Raw genomic sequence first — 16,919 nt, 5'->3', positions numbered from 1 at the left:
CGTAAGCTTTGTGCCAGCAAATCAGAAGGAATGCTTGATCAATAGGTCATCTAGAGGGGCCCAGCTTAGAATCGCCAAGTGGCTTATTTATTTATTTATTTATTGGAACACAAAGGAAAGAGCCTGACATGACTTTCATCTGACTGGAAACTACAAGAGAATGCAAGAATAATGGGTCGGCATAATAATAATAATAATAATAATAATAATAATAATAATAATAATAATTTATTATTTATACCCCGCCCATCTGGCCGGGTTCCCCCAGCCACTCTGGGCGGCTTCCAAAAAAAACCAGAAATTCTAAAATACAGAAATCCATCAAACATTAAAAGCTTCCCTAAACAGGGCTGCCTTGAGATGCCTTCTAAAGGTCTGGTAATTGTTCTCTTTGACCTCTAGTGGGAGGGCATTCCACAGGGTGGGTGCCACTACCGAGAAGGCCCTCTGCCTGGTTCCCTGTAACTTGGCTTCTCGTAATGAGGGAACCGCCATCTGTTAACTCGCACAACAAGGTGCTGTCAGAATAGGAGCAGAAATGTATTAACATTCTTCGACAATAACAGTACGCCGAGGAGTGTGAGGAACATAGATGTATGATAATTGCCCCAAGGCAATTAGTGCTTCAAGAGAGAAATTAATTACTACAGACACCAAAAACAAGGAAGCCAAAAGGTAGCTTCCAGAACTCAATTATACAGATTTTCTTTCTAAACAAAGGCATGATAAAGATTGTTACTTCCTCCAAGCGTAGTCAGCTGTAACTACAGCAATTAAATTGTAAATGATCTGTCTGACCCATGTACCCATTTTTAAATGTCTCAGGATAATCCATAAAATGTAAGAAATAAAGCTAGCACTAAATAATAGGAAGGCTTTTATACACCCAGGCACAACACAGTCTAGATGTAATGTGACCTCCGAGTGGCCAGGTCAGCCAAAAAAAAAGCTTCAATGAGCACTTAATCTTACCAAGCATCAAAGAGAAACAAGCTCAATGTAAAACCCAAGGCAGGAGGAGAGCAATAGATAATGAACTTCACTTACTAAGGTAATGAGCTCTGTTTTCTAAAGGGATAATGAATGGAGTTAACAGCTTGGACAGAGGTAGCCAGGGTAGTACAGACTAAATGAGGCATGTCCAAAGTCCATTTCAGGGAGTCAATTTAACCTGGCCCCCATGGCAGTATATGTCCTGGGACAAAACCCTTAAAAAGCTCAGCAACTTCAATCCTAAAAAAAGCTCAACAAGTTTGGTCAGCCCTCGCGCATGTTCACTTCATCAAATCTGGCCCTCTTTGAAAAAAGTTTGGGCACCCCGACCTAAATCATATGTCGGTCACCATAATCACTACCAGTCCAATAACTTTTTTTTCTTTGAATGCCTGGTGACTACCCTTTTGCCATAACACTAAACTGCCCTTAGTTTCCAAAGCAATTTCCAAGGCTATATTGCAGGCATGTCCAACAGGTAGATCGTGATCTACTGGTAGATCACTGGACATCTGCGGTAGATCACTGGTAGATCATTGGCTCCCCGCAAAGAAGCTGAACAACTGTGGCTCCCCTTAAAAAAGCTCAACATTTTACCTCCTCCCTGAAAAACCTCAACAACTTTGACCCAAACTACCCCAAAATGAGCCTTCCTCCTTCCTAAAAAAAAGCTCAACAACTTTGACCTGAACCCCCCAAAAGGGGGTAGATCACTGCCAGTTTTTAACTCTGTGAGTAGATCGCAGTCTCTTGGTAGTTGGCCGCCCCTGCTATATTGCTTCCTGCTTCACCAGATATTTGGGGGGGGGGGTGATTGGGGCAATGGGGATGATGATCAGGGCAGAGATCAGAGCTCTGAGCCACATACTCCCTGACTGTGTAGAGGTTTTAGGTGCAAGCAGAATTCCTGAACGGGGGTCTTTTGCTCATCCCAGCAGTACAACTCTCTGCACCTCTTCTTCCATTCCACCCATTTCCTCCACGTCCCGCATGAATCACTTCTGCCTCTCAAATCCAATGCAATCTTTCTCCTTGCACCACTAGGACTGATCAAGTTGTAGTCCACATCTGGAAGGCACTGCATTGCCTATCTCTCTTTAATACGATTAAGTTGTGGAATGGTTTTAATTAAGGGTGATTGCTCATGTGTGTGTGTGTGTGTGTGTGTGTGTGTGTGTGTGTGTGTGTGTGAATAACCCAGTGGCCGCCAGGTAACTTGAAAGTTGGGATATAAATTCAATAAGTATAAATATATAAAGGTGAAAGAAAAAAAACAGCTGGAGTTTATGGAACATATGCCAGTCAAAGTTCTACTGTTTCAGGTGCTGGAAGTAAAATGATTCCCTCGCCGTACTCTAATTCCTGTTGGGTGCTTTGTATTAACAATTAAATTCTTGCAACTGAAACTGATTTCATCTTTTCGTGGCCTCTTGGTGCATGCAACCTGTACCAGAGGCCTGTTCATAACAAATCACGTTATATGAAATGCTGTCAGCACACATGATAAATGGACACTTTTCTTTTCTCCTGAAGTGAAAAGTTCTCAAGTTCCAGATGGCGTTTAAATGCCACTGGTCAAGAGGAAAAGAAAGATAATTGTATTTTCTTTTTCAGCATTCTTGGTATGTGACTAACCAAGACTTACTAACTTGGTTATTTACCCCTCAAAAATGCTGATTTATTGGTGACCACATTCTTGCTTGCTTGCAAATCCTTAAGGCACAATCTAAGCAAAATTAAGCTCTTTTAAGTTTTCCTTCTCCTTCTTCCCAGAACACCTTGCTCAAGACCCTCTTTTCCTGTCACCTCACCCCCTCAGTTGCCCTGACGACCTTCCAAATCCTCTATTGTTTCTTAATGGCCCTAGCTTGGCCAGGTCGTTTTTTGCTCAGGAATTCAACTGCAGCTTGTACTTCTCTCCCTTCACACCCCAAATAATCAACATCCTACCATTTATTAACTTCTAGGGTTTAGGGAGGTCCGCCTCCCAAATCTATAACACCAACTTTACCAGCTGGCTCCAGAGTTGAAGGGGTCCTTGCCAAAAAAGCCCTCCATGTTCTGGACTTCCCTATTGGCCACGGCTGGTTGGTGTGATGGACCACCATTTAAAATTTCCCACAGTGCTCTGGGTTGTCCTGCACAGCTTGACTCTGGAAATTGTAGGAATTCAAAATGATATTTACTTATAGCTCAGTAAAATGTTCCGAGGGGAGGCATCAGAAGCCCATATGGGCATATTGCGGCTCGAGGATGATGGGGCGACACCAGGCCTGTGTGTATAGCATTGCAGCCTTCATTGTACATGACATGGGTATTTGCTATGTTTATGTGGTAGTATAAGCTGTCTGTTCAAACTTTTACCTGCCTAAATCTGCTGGGTGTCATACAAATGAAACAACTTCACAACTGCACAGGTTATCAATATGGTTTATTGAACAAATGAAAAAAATAACTATGCAAAACAAAATCATTTTGAAAGTCTACTGTACACATACATAAAAAGTTATGACAGACTACAAAACAACTAAACTGTCATAAGAGAAAGTGAACCTATGGCTGTGACACTGAAACAAAATAAAAATATTTTTATAACGGAAAAATACTGCCATTTCAGCATTAACAATACTAATGAAAAGTGCCTAGTTTTAAAACATTACTCTAGCTTTTTTAAAGCTGGAACGTGTTTCCTGAGCTCTTTTTTCTCTTATAGTTCTAACAAATCTCTCAAATTGTAAGAAGCTACTTGTCAGAAGAGCTGCCGCTGTGTCATAATTTGGGTTGCCAACTTTTCAACTGGCAGCTATAACTGTCTTCAGCAGCAGCTTAATATACGGTACATGTGTTATTAGCAAGTGCTGAAGCTGTTTGCAGCAAGAAAAAAAAGCATATGAATTCTGCATATCAAGTTGCTGTGAAATACACAAGAACAGGCCAGGCAATTTTTTTCCTACTCATTTGGCAAACTTAGCTATTGCTCTTAATGAAGATTTTGAAAAATACAATCAAACGCATTCCCAAATGGCAGTTCCCATTTGTGCTCTATACCCCAAGCCACCCAGGGATGTTTAGGAAGCAGCACTGGATGAGGCAAACTCTTGCTCCAACAATCAAAGCAAAAAGGCCCTATTTCTTTGCTTACTTGGCTTGGAACCCTGTTCTAATTTACTTTTGCCATAGCCCTGCTCAACTGCAAATTGCTTTCTTAAACTCTCCTGCACTCAGAAAGGTTTGAAGCTACTGTGAGAAGTCTCGGGGGGGGGACACCCCAGAACTGTGCACACATCTGGCATATCCGTGCAGGATTCTGCACTGCAGCCTCTATATTTCTGACAGTAATTTCAGCTGTAAAGCAGCGTGGGGAAAAGACAGCTCTGAACAGCAGAGTAAACGTGTTAACTGCAAGCAATCACCTTTCCTCCAAGGATACAATTACAGGGAAATTGCCATTAGCCAAGGCGCTGTTCAGACAGCAGCTTTCCCTGGTGACTGTCCCACTAAATAGGAAGTGGGAGGAAAGGTACTTCTAGGAAATGGTACCAACTGAGCACCACAGTCACTGATTTGATAGTGATGGTGTGCTGATCCCACTAGTCCAAAGAATGGTCCAGCTCGGGAATTGGCATAGTCCTCTTGTGAGCTGTAAGTATCCTGGACACCTGGCATTTGCAGCAAACCCCTCTGCCTGGAAAGCAGCTTTAATTGGGGATTGATTCTTACAGTGCTGCAGTACACCGGACATATACACAGAAATGGTCAGTACAGAAGGGAAAGATTTTAATTCGGGTGCCTGTTTTTGGTCTAAAAAAATTACAGTGCCCCACGTATTTTAAAGAATTGACTAGTTTCACATAAGAAACATTTTAATGGTAGACAGAGTCACATGGTGATTACAACTATCACATCATAGCCTGATCATTTGAAGCTAATCCAACAAAACTCCGATAAACACTGCTAGCTTCTTCTTCTTCTTCTTCTTCTTCTTCTTCTTCTTCTTCTTCTTCTTCTTCTTCTTCTTCTTCTTCTTCTTCTTCGCTTATATTGGCACTTAATACTAAAGATGTTTTTCCCATTTGTTATGGCAAAATTAATCATTTGGTTTCTCTGATGACGTACGAATACCAGACCTCATATTTGGACACTAAGTGATACCTTTGTAGTGTAGCAAGGAACAGTCTCTGCAAAGAGAAAATAGAAGTATACTATGTTAGTTGTCAGTCTCTGAATGCTCATAGCTTACTTGGTTAGGCAGGTCTTGAAACAATTGCGGGAATAAGCTACACCCTCCACCCAAATCCTCCACACATTTTAAATTAATAACTTTTGTTGCAAGGAGTGTTCCCTACACATGGATATACTGTCTCCCTTTGAGGTGTTGTAAATCGCTACAATCAAATGGTATATAAATTTGATGAAATGAATAAACACATGATAAGCTCCACACAAGATGTCAGACACATAAGGGGAAGTAATCAAGGTGCTCTACACACTTCTCTACACTCTATCTGATCACTAGTTTCAGTTCTGAGGACCGCCGTTTCAGATATATATAACAATAAAATTGGGGAGGGTTAAAATGGCCCTAGAAGACATCCTGTATGAGAAAATAATATGTTTAAGCATATGGGAAAGATGTAGTATCCATATTTTAAAAAAAATTCTGAAAGAAAACAACTGATCATGCTATTCAGAGAGAAAAAGAAACAATGGTCTTAAGTTACAAGAAGTTAGGGGAGAAAAGATCATGAAAAAAACTTTAAACCAGGAGTGGGGAACCTGTAGCTCCCCAAAGTTTGTTGGATACCAACTCCAATCAGCCCATAATGTTGGCCAGGGGTAGGCAACCTAAGGCCCATGGGCCACAAGTGGCCCATGGGGGTTGTTTAACTGGCCCACGAACCACCACACACACACACACGAACCAAGCTGCCCGCAGTGCAGTGCAGCACAGGGACTCGCTTCTGCGATGCTGGAAATCAGATGTCGGATATTGTGGCCGTGTGCGCGATCCGGCCCACAGAGGGATCTCCGCTGGAGTGAACCAGCCCAGGCAAGGTCAACCTTGCCGACCCCTCATGTTGGCCATGCTGACAGGGACTGGTGAGAGCCAGGAGCCAATGGTTTCTTCCGGATTGCAGATTTCCCATCCTTGCTTTACACCAAAGCTCTACTTTCCCCAAGGAAGTGGTTTGCCCAACTTATTGGGCCCTTTGTGACATTCTGGTGGCCTAATCAATGCTTCCCATTCCTGTGTCAGCCAGGTGTCTATTGTGATCTCCTTGACTTGTTTGTCCTTGAACTAGAGACAAAGCTTGTTGCTTGAATAGTTCCAAGGCAATAAGGCATAATTCAGGAACAGTGACTCTCTCCATGGAGATGCAGAGGCCATTCTCTTACCCTCCCCATCACCATCCCTTGAGCTGCAGCAACCAAGGATCATGTTCTGCTGACAGAGGAGGAGGCTGGACCATGATAGCATCAGGGGAAACACTCTTTTGAACAATGCCTCACCATCCAGGAGCTGAACAGAAATGGTGGTCCTCAAGGTGTTGTTGGACTTCTACTCCCATCAGCCCCAGTCAGCATGGCCAATGGTCAGGCCAGTGGGAGCCAGTGTGGTGTAGTGGTTAAGAGCGGTAGACTCGTAATCTGGAGAACCAGATTCGCGTCCCCGTTCCTCCACATGCAGCTGCTGGGTGACCTTGGGCTAGTCACACTTCTCTGAAGTCTCTCAGCCTCACTCACCTCACAGAGTGTTTGTTGTGAGGGAGGAAGGGAAAGGAGAATGTTAGCTGCTTTGAGACTCCTTCGGGTAGTGATAAAGCGGAATATCAAATCCAAACTACTCTTCTTCTTCTTCTTGAACAATGGCAGTTATATTATTATTCTACAGTAATTTATTGCATTTATATCCCACCTTTTTTTCAAGTTGGCGTCCATAGTTCTCTCCTCCTCATTTAATCCCCACAAAAACCCTGTGAGGTAGGTTAGGCTGAGAGGCAGTGACTGGCCCAAAGTCACCCAGTGAGCTTCATGATGGTCAAGTTGGGATTTGAACCCTCATGTCCCAGGTCCTAGTCCAACACTCTAACCCAGGCTTGCTCAACCTCTGCCTTCTAGATGTTTTGAGACTACAGTTCCCATCATCCCTGACTACTGGTCCTGCTACCTAGGGATCATGGGAGTTGTAAGCCAAAAACATCTGGAGGGCCAAGGTTGAAGAAGCCTGCTCTAAACCCTATACCACATGGCTTTTTGTTGTCCAGCAACATCTGGAAGGCCACAGATGCCCATTTCCTCTGTTAAAGCAGCTGATGTTGTCTCTGGGTCAGGAACTAGTCTCACCTGCATATATGAGGCTTCAGTTTCCACATACCACAATTCCAAAAAAAGTCAAGGTTTTGCTTGTTCTCCTAATATTTCATTATTAACCGACAATGTACTGTTTAAGGCAGTAACTGTACATGACACTCTAACAAACTTCATGACCCGTGTCAAGTCAGACTCTCATAGGCCTCTGTTTTTATGTGCTTGGACAAATCATAAACTCCTGACAAAACACAATTATACACATAACCTTCCTAATATTTCCCCCTAAAGCTTCGGCCTCAGACTGTCTTCCTGCAATCCAGCTGTTAACCCAATTCCTCAATGGCTCCCAGTTGGAGTAATTATTTACTTTCAAGAAGCATGAATGGGCTGCTTGCCCTAAAAAATGGCAAAGATTATGGCAGTGTTTGGCCACTTGACAATAAAAACCAATATCCAGCAGTTTGAGTCCACACAGAGCTTCCAAAACAGATAAGCAAGCACAGAGTTATCTGTCTATAAATCCACTAAGTTCGATAAATGTGATGCCTCCAACATGATCATTACTGAATACCTACCTTTTGTAAATTACAGGGATGTCTCCCCATTGGATTCTTGCAATCTGATCCAGCTTAGGGTGTTTTCACAAATGATACTAAGAACAGCACTTGGGATGAAAAATTACCATCTATTCACAGTCTTAGTTTGAGATGCATGGCTTGTGAATTTTGTTTATATGGAATGGAAAGTAAAAGAGGGCTAAAAGTTAAAGGTAAAGGACCCCTGACAGTTAAGTCCAGTCGCAGACGACTCTGGGGTTGCAATGCTCGTCTCACTTCACAGACGGAGGGAGCCGGCGTTTGTCCGCAGACAGTTTTTCTGGGTCATGTGGCCAGCATGACTAAGCTGTTTCTGGCGAAACCAGAGCAGCACACGGAAATGCTGTTTACCTTCCCACTGGAGCGGTACCTATTTATCTACTTGTACTTTTTGGCGTGCTTTCAAACTGCTAGGTTGACAGAAGCAGGGACCGAGCAATGGGAGCACACCCCATCGCGGGGATTCAAACCGCCAACCTTCTGATTGGCAAGCCCAAGAGGCTCAGTGGTTTAGACCACAGCGCCACCCGCATACCTAAAAGAGGGCTAGTTTTGATCAAATATTCAGTGGGATTTGTTGGAGGAAGCCTAAATGCAAGGGAGAGTTCACATTCCATCACATCCAAAGCTCTGTCAACTGGCCAAAGCAAGAGATGGGATCATTTTTCACCATTTGTTTTCTCATTGGTAGTTTTTGAATTCCCCCTTCCCATTGAAACTATAAGGTTCCAGGCTGGCATAGTTAAGGAGCCTAATCCAGAGGACTCTTGAGAAAGTGAGGGGCAGATCCAGCAGTCCCAAGGTCACTCTGACATGCAGCATTCCTGAATATAAGTTACACTGAGGGCTGGGCCATTATGGCAGCAGAGTGGTTCCTTGGTTCTTGAACTTAATCCATTCTGGGAGTCTGTTTGACTCCTGAAACAGTTCAAAAACCAAGGAGCAGCTTCCGATTGGCTGCAGGAGCTTCCTGCACTCAATCAGAAGCCATGGAGCCACGTTGGATGTTCGACTTCTGAAAAATGTTCACAAACTGGAACATTCACTTCCGGATTTGCAGTGTTCAGAAGCCAATTTGTTCGGGATCCAAGCCAATTTGTTTGAGTACCAAGGTACCACTGTATCAATAAAATCATTTTTCACGTGGCTTGGTGCTAGACTAGGGAAAGAAGCTTCAGAAACTCTTTGGCTCCAGGACATAATATGAGAAATAATTATACACATAACTACTAGCAAGGCAAATATGTTTATGCCAAGGCTCTATACAGTGGTACCTCTACTTACGAATTTAATGTGTTCCGAACGCACATTCGTAAGTAGAAAAAAATTGTAAGTCGAATCCCATAGGAATGCATTGGGAGAAAAAATTCGTAAGTCGAAGCAACCCTATCTAAAAATTCGTAAGTAGAAAAAATCCTATCTAAACCGCATCCAAAATGGCGGACGGAGCTCCATTCGTAAGTAGAAACATTCGTAAGTAGAGTTATTCGTAAGTAGAGGTACCACTGTACATGGTTTAACACAAAATTGGCTTTCTTGGAAATAATTGGGGCCTTGTGGAGCAAGGGGTAGATGAACTTAATGAGCTACAATTTTGTAGTTGTTGGCACATTCTTAAACTTGGATCGCTTTAAAAGCGGATTGGACAAATTCGTGCCTATCAGTGGGTACTAGCCATGATGACTATTCTCTGCCTCCATGGTTAGAGGCAGAGATGCTTCTAAAATGCCAGTTGCTGGAAACCGTAGTCAGGTCCCGTGCTCAGGTCCTGCTTGCAGGTTTCCCAGAAGGCATCTGGGTAAGAACAGGATGTGGGCCATTGGCCTGATCCAGCAGGCTCTTCTTAAGTTCAGAGAAGAACGGTTATATGGTTGGCTAAGAGTTTTTTCAATAATGGGGCAGAGCTGCTTTAGGGACTATTATTCATTTACTTCTCTCCTTCCACACACCTCTCATTTACTCATTTACTTCTCTCCTTCCACCCAGCCTTCTCCTTTTTATATGAACTTCTTGCAGATTTCAAGCACACCTCCATAAGATGATTGAAAAACTCGCGTTGTGTTTTAAATGGCTATTCTCAGGGATTTTGACTCTGTGCCAGATTCCAGATCCTCTATGAAATACCTCACATGGATCGCAGTGAATAATTGACTAACTTTCCTCCCTAATGTGATGAAGAAATCAGGTTGAAATTAGCATCTCAATACACTGAAATGAAAAGGAAATTAGGCTACAATCTCATTGATAGATGTCTGTACCTCTTTCTCTGAGGTCTGTAAGGTAGGCTTTCATAAATTCTTTTTCAAACAGCTCACGATCACGGTCACTTTCTGTTATTTCGTCAATCTCTTGAAATGAGGTTGTTTCAAGAGGGTTATCCTTGAGGCTTATAAATCTGCAAAAAAAATGAAATATTAGCATGAAGAGGGTTATATAATGTTCCTTATCATGAGCAGACTGTAACTTGCTATATGCCAAATGATTTATTGCCCTATAAATTTTCCGTTCTTCCTGCTTGGTTACTGAGCAAAGTCAATTTATCTATGGGCAAACGTTTGCTGCTCTTTTCGTGGGCATAGAAGCCACACACTTTTCATGCTAATTAGCTAGAATAAACGTTAATTCAGAAGTAGCCTTGTGGAGGCAGACATGCGCAAGACTGAGAGCACATGCTTAATTATTGAATTGAAAGACATGTTTTCTACCTCCTGAGGAGCATAAAAATAGTTTTGACTCCACCCTCTCGGTTCAATTTTGCACAGCAATCTTAAGCAGGGGAAACCATGAAAAATATTTTAACTCAAGGGAGTTAGCTAGAGTTATGAAGGGAGGAAAACACCAGATTCGTACATGAGCACTGCTCCTCCTGGCAAATTTCCATGGCTCAATATTTAGATCCCTACTAACCCCCTTGAGATCATGATAGAATGACTGGTTCTGAGAGCAAAGGCCTTAAACCAGGGGTCAGCAACCTTTTAGAAGGAGTGAGCAGATTTTGAATTTTGAGAGAGTACTGAGAGTAATCATCACAAAATAGCTGCTGGGGGTGCCATAATCCAAAACGGCTGCCAAAGAGAGCAAGGCGCAGAACATGACCAACTCTGACAAGCTTATGCTTACCATGGGAAGTTAGATATGTTCTAATTGTGGAGATCACACAATACTGGTTGCACCCACACACTGATTGTGTTGGTTGTCCTGAATTTGTTTAACATGGCAGTTAAAGGGGTAAAGGTAAAGGGGCCCCTGACCATCAGGTCCAGTCGTGTCCGACTCGGGGGTTGTGGCGCTCATCTCGCTCTATAGGCCGAGGGAGCCAGCGTTTGTCCGCAGACAGCTTCCGGGTCATGTGGCCAGCATGACAAAGCTGCTTCTGGCGAACCAGAGCAGTGCACGGAAACGCCGTTTACCTTCCCGCCGGAGCGGTCCCTATTTATCTACTTGCACTTTGATGTGCTTTCGAACTGCTAGGTGGGCAGGAGCTGGGACCGAGCAACGGGAGCTCACCCCGTTGCAGGGATTCGAACCGCCGACCTTCTAACCCACAGCGCCACCTGGGTCCCATACTAACATGGCAGTTAGTATGGATTATTACGGAATTAATTGGGCTAAAGGAAGCTTTATCTTATCTGCAAATATGGTTATTGTCAGGGGATTGTTGCGGCTACTCCCGAGTAAAGACGCTCCAGTCCATTCTGTCTTTAAGGGTTTTATTCTGCATACTATTTACAGTGCAGAGATAGCAGAAAACATGACCTCCTAGTCACTCGTAGAATCTGATCCTTCAGCTCCGGGGCCAGCATAATAGCTTGGGCACCCCGAAACGCCGCCCTCTAAACCTGCGTTTGGGTGCGCGCCTCAATTCGGGCACCGGAAGTGCCTGTGCTCCCTCTTCTGCTTGTTGGCTAGGGCAGTGCAGGGGCTCTGATACCTCGCTGAGCCTTTCCTCCACTCCTCATTCCCCCCACCTAACCCGCTGCTACTGTTCTCGCTGGGCGAAGTGCTGGTCAGGATGATGGGGGGAGGCTCCCTGTAGGGAGTCCCCCTGACATCCATGATCAGTGCTTATTTTCTAGAAAAATAGGTGCCATAATCACCATATTCACCATCCTTACCACTCACCATAATACAATTCCTAGCACCTTTAGCAAACTACAGTTGCAAGGATTGTTGGGGAAATTGTTCAGTGTGTGTGTGCCCTTCATTGCTCCTATTCCCCAACAGCAAGCCATGAACATAGTTTCTTGGGTATCTAAAAGAGTTTTCCTTATTCCCTCACCCCCTTGTTTTACAAGCATATCTGTCAAGATGCTTCTTCTGCTATCTGTTTGTGACACCTTGTAACCTGGACGTAATATTGTCCGTGTGTTGGGAGTTAGATTATGTGAAGAAAATGCAGGATTAGATTGCATCCAGGAATAGATCCAGGAAAGAGAAAAGGAAGAACATTTTTTGAAGTTGTTATTGATTACTTACTTTAAACCTGTGGTTGACTCGCATATAGCTGTGGGCATCGAAACCAACTTATCACCACTCACTGCCAGTAAAGTGAGCTTCGACATGTTGACCAAAACTTGTGGAAGATAAGTAAGCTCGTTTTTCTGCAGGAGAAGAGTTTGTAATTCTTCCAGCCTTGGGAGATCAATAAGAGTTGCATAGTTAAATGCATTAATACCATAGCTGATATGTTTGCTTATATACTAGCAAACTTCCTATGTATTTGCCAGGCCATGAGAAAATGATAAGGTTTTCAAGAAAGGAGAGCTGAAGAAAGCAGACCACTGGGAAGATGATTTGCAGAATGAAAGCAAAGGGACTCACAAAACATCTGCCAAACACCCTAAGAGCAAGGCAGTTGTAGCAAAATTCCTGCCCTCCATCCATGAGAATGTCACTGAAATTTTATTTCCCATTTGATAATTTCGGGATGCAATTTCTTTTCGCATTAACTGATGGAGAATGGTGTTTGTGTGAGAGTGTGTAGAAACAGCCCTAAGCTAAATACACTATAAACCAAGGATGTTGGTAGACTCAACTCCCACCATCCCAAGCCATAATCTATGCTAGCTGGGCCAGATGGAAGCTGAAGTCAAACCATATTTGGAGGGTCACGGGTTCCCCATCCCTGATATAAACCTCCTTCAGGCATGCAAAAGAACACAAGGACTGAAACTGGGAAGATTCTGAATGCCCTTAGAACAGGCATCCCCAAACTTTGGCCCTCCAGATGTTTTGGACTACAATTCCCATCTTCCCTGACCAATGGCCCTGTTAGCTAGGGATCGTGGGAGTTGTAGGCCAAAACACCTGGAGGGCCGCAGTTTGGGGGTACCTGCCTTAGAACCTCTCTGTTGAAATTCATGCTGAACATGTTGGGTGAGGAGGGGAAATTGTGGGCAGGGCTGGTGAAGCCATGACCCTGACCCAAGTTGAGCCTTCACACATTCTTTCCCCCCCTGAATATGACTATAGAGTCTTAACCATAATTACAGTGGTACCTCGGGTTACGAATGCGATCCGTTTCGGATCGCAGTTCGTAACCCGAAAAGTTCGTAACCCGAAAACGCCGTTTTGCACATGCGCAAAGCGCTATTTTCACTATTTTTGCGCTTTGCGCAAATGCGTGCGGTGCTTCTGCGCACGTGCGCGCGCCGAAAATACTTCCGGGTTTGCGCAGTTCATAACCCGGGTTGTTCGTAACCCGAGGTGTTCGCAACCCGAGGTACGACTGTACTTTCAAAGCAGGACAGCAGACATGTGGCATAGCTGCCACCATCCTTCAGGCTCATAGACCAGAATATTTGTGCACATCCAAGGTTTCATAGCTTCCACCGCAAATGATCGTTAGATCAGTGGGTGCTGGTTTACAAGGGCAAATGAAGCACTACCCCACCAACCTCTATCTACCCTCAGCCAGCCCCAAGTCGCCTGCCTTCTTACTTGCTACCAGTTCAAGGAGTGGCACTGCCTGGCAGCTTCCTCCTTCTTAGGGCTCATCCACACTATATCCCATGCATAGGAAACATGGATCTGAGAGGCTTCCTTCTTGACCGACACTTTTCAGACACGGGTCTGAGCAGTTTTCCCTTTGCCCAGCCCCTTTTCCCCGGAAAACTCGCTCTTTAGTGCTAAATCAGAACAAATGGCAACCCACAGAAAAGCCAATTCAGCACTAAAGATCAGGTTTCCCCAGTGGAAAGCAGTGGAGCAAATGAAGGTGTGGATAAGTCCTTAGTCTCAGTGTTCCACTTGCAGAATTCAGCAGTGGGGAGAATGGGGAAAGAACCAGAATCTGTTGTCTCCGCCTCTCATTGACTGTGGCTCCACTTACTGGTGGTCTACCTCCCTTTTGCTAATGGGCACCAGCCACCACTGAGTTAGACAACCTTCCAATCCACACCTTCTGCAAATTTAGACAGTCTAGTCAGTCAATGCTTTGTTTGTTATAACCAAACTTAATTTCAAAGGCAATATAAAGGACTACCTGTCTATGTCTTGTGGGAGATCTTTTAGGTTGTTGCTGCTCATATCCAACCACTGCAAACTCGACATCCGGAGCACACATATTGGAATTGAGGGGAAACTGTTTGCTGACACATCGACAAAGGTCACTCTTTTCAAGTTACTTAGCTGTAAAACAATTCAACAATTATGAAGAATTCAGTGAGGAAAGAATGCATTTAATTATGGAGCTTGGGGATTTCATCTCCCCCCAATACGCACAAAGAGGTATCTAAGAATTAAAATTGTATTGGTGTTATTCAACTAAGCTTTACTCAGAACCACTGAAATTAATGAACATGACAAAGTTAGACCCACTAATTCCAATAGGTGTGCTCTGGGTAAAACTTAATACCACCCTATGCATTCTTCCTGACTTTAAAGCAGTGCTAGAAACTTAAAATATTGCTCAGCCTGCTGCTCTAAGGGTGCAATCCTGTAACTACTACTCACTAGTAAGACCCATTTTCAATGGAATTCACTCCCCAGTTGGTGGGAAAAGATTGTAGCCTTGGTCTACAATTCTGCACACAATTCTGCTCAGGGAACATTGAAGAAGATGAGAAACCTCCTTCCTTTTTCTAGGATCCTCCAATATTCTCCAATCAATGGTAGCAGCTAGAGGAGAGATACTTCATACAAAGCTGCCACCACAGCTAGTAATCTGGGTTGGACTTGCACTGCAAATATTTGAAAGTACAATTAGGAAGACTCAGATACAGGCACACACATTTAAGCTTCACATGCCCCAGAGGGTAAAAAATGATAATTGCTCACTTGCATATATTAATTAAACGTGCTTAACTTTCTCTTTCATGGAAATCAGTGGGACATAAAAGAGCCTAACTTTGCCTAGATCACACACATTATATTAAAATCAGTTAGGCTTGCTTTCAAGAAATGGATTAAGGATCAGAATTTTAATGTCCCCAGTTCTTTAGGAGACCAGCAAAGGATGATGCTTTGCTTTAATCTAACAGTTTTCCTGGAGAGCAAAAGACACCTGAAAGCCAGGAAATCAAATTAATCCTGCTTCCTAGGAAAAGCATAATAAAAGTAAACAAGCAGGGGAAATATGGGAAAGAATTTAAACAGCATCTTCTTTTGCTTATGGGGATACAATCCATGAGCCCTTGTGGAAGAAACATCATAGCAATGTTGTGTGCCATTCCTTTATTCTACCTGGCGTAACTCCTGTCTGACTCCCATATATTTCATCCAAATAGTCCTTTGAGATAAACAGAAGTTGCCAGTAGCAATTCTTGCTAGATTTTAGCCTGTTTTTCAAGCATAGGTAAAGGTAAAGGTACCCCTGACCATTAGGTTCAGTCGCGGATGACTCTGGGGTTGCACACTCATCTCGCTCTATAGGCCGAGGAAGCCAACGTTTGTCTGTAGACAGCTTCTGGGTCATGTGGCCAGCATGACTAAGCCGCTTCTGGCGAACCAGAGCAGCACATGGAAATGCCGTTTACCTTTCCGCCTACTTATTTATCTACTTGCACTTTGACGTGCTTTAAAACTGCTAGGTGGGCAGGAGCTGGGACCCAACAACGGGAGCTCACCCCGTCACGGGGATTCAAACTGCCGACCTTCTGATCAGCAAGCCCTAGGCTCTGTGGTTTAGACCACAGCGCCACCTGCATCCTTTCCAAGCATAGGTGGTCCTGAAATCAGAGCTTCCTTTCTGCAGTGATGTGATTCTTTCAGTCCAAGTTGTGCACCCTGGGATGTCTTCTTACCCCCCCCCCCACATCACCAGATAACACTGCTAAATAATTAGATAGCAGAGCTCAGCCTTGCTCACCTACAGGAATCAGGGTACTATTTAAAAACAGATTTGCTGGAGTTTGAGAGCATTGCATTTCTTTTTAAATTACAGTAATTGTTTCTAAATTTGAATGTGTACATATAAATTTGCACTGTGCCCTTGCAGCTCTTGAAAGGACACTGGGCTTTGCAAGCCACTCATCAGTTGATCACCAGTTTGATTTCAAACCATGTGGGCAAAGGAAAACAGGTGACTTCATGTCATTATGATTATTAAATTTATTAGATTTATATACTGTCCTTCATCAAAAGATCTTGGGGTGGTTCACAAGATCAGGTAATTGGCAGCAAGGTGATCCTTCCCACCATGGGCATAGCCAAGGAAGGGCAGGGAGGGGCAGCTGCCCCCCTCCCCAGATCAAGTAAAACAATAAGAATACTTAACTGACCAATCATGTCGGTTCTGCCACCCTAATCAAAGTACCTCCCCCCAACAAAAGTCCTGGCTACGTCCATGCTCCCCACCACTCAAAGTTGGCCCACAGGAGGTGGGGAAGGAAATGATCCCACCAAGCAAAGGTTTGCTTCACATTCATGTACAGTCGTACCTTGGAAGTCAAACAGGATCCATTCCGGAAGTCCATTCTACTCCCAAAACGTTTGGAAACCAAAATGTGGCTTCTGATTGGCTGCAGAAAGCTCCTGCAGCCAATCGCAAGCAACAGAAGCCCCGTCGGATGTCCGGCT

At 43.8% G+C, this 16,919-nt stretch overlaps 1 protein-coding gene across 2 annotated transcripts in view; it reads right to left on the bottom strand.

The window, feature by feature from the left end:
- Window positions 1-2,885: 2,885 nt before the first annotated feature.
- LRRC2 (leucine rich repeat containing 2) overlaps window positions 2,886-16,919 on the bottom strand; it is a 69,513-nt gene continuing 55,479 nt past the window's right edge. For both annotated transcript variants that reach the window (XM_035099800.2, XM_060280112.1), the window contains 4 exons: window positions 14,386-14,531; window positions 12,378-12,533; window positions 10,160-10,296; window positions 2,886-5,171 (listed from right to left, as the gene is read on the bottom strand). In XM_035099800.2, the coding sequence (XP_034955691.1) occupies window positions 5,122-5,171; window positions 10,160-10,296; window positions 12,378-12,533; window positions 14,386-14,531 (489 nt within the window). In that variant the 3' untranslated portion in view covers window positions 2,886-5,121. The remainder of the gene's footprint in view (window positions 5,172-10,159; window positions 10,297-12,377; window positions 12,534-14,385; window positions 14,532-16,919) is intronic.

Source organism: Zootoca vivipara, chromosome 11 (assembly GCF_963506605.1).
Source record: "Zootoca vivipara chromosome 11, rZooViv1.1, whole genome shotgun sequence".
NCBI lineage: Eukaryota > Metazoa > Chordata > Lepidosauria > Squamata > Lacertidae > Zootoca > Zootoca vivipara.
The sequence above is the reverse complement of the archived record's forward strand: the minus strand, read 5'-3'. Positions and strand labels throughout refer to the sequence as shown.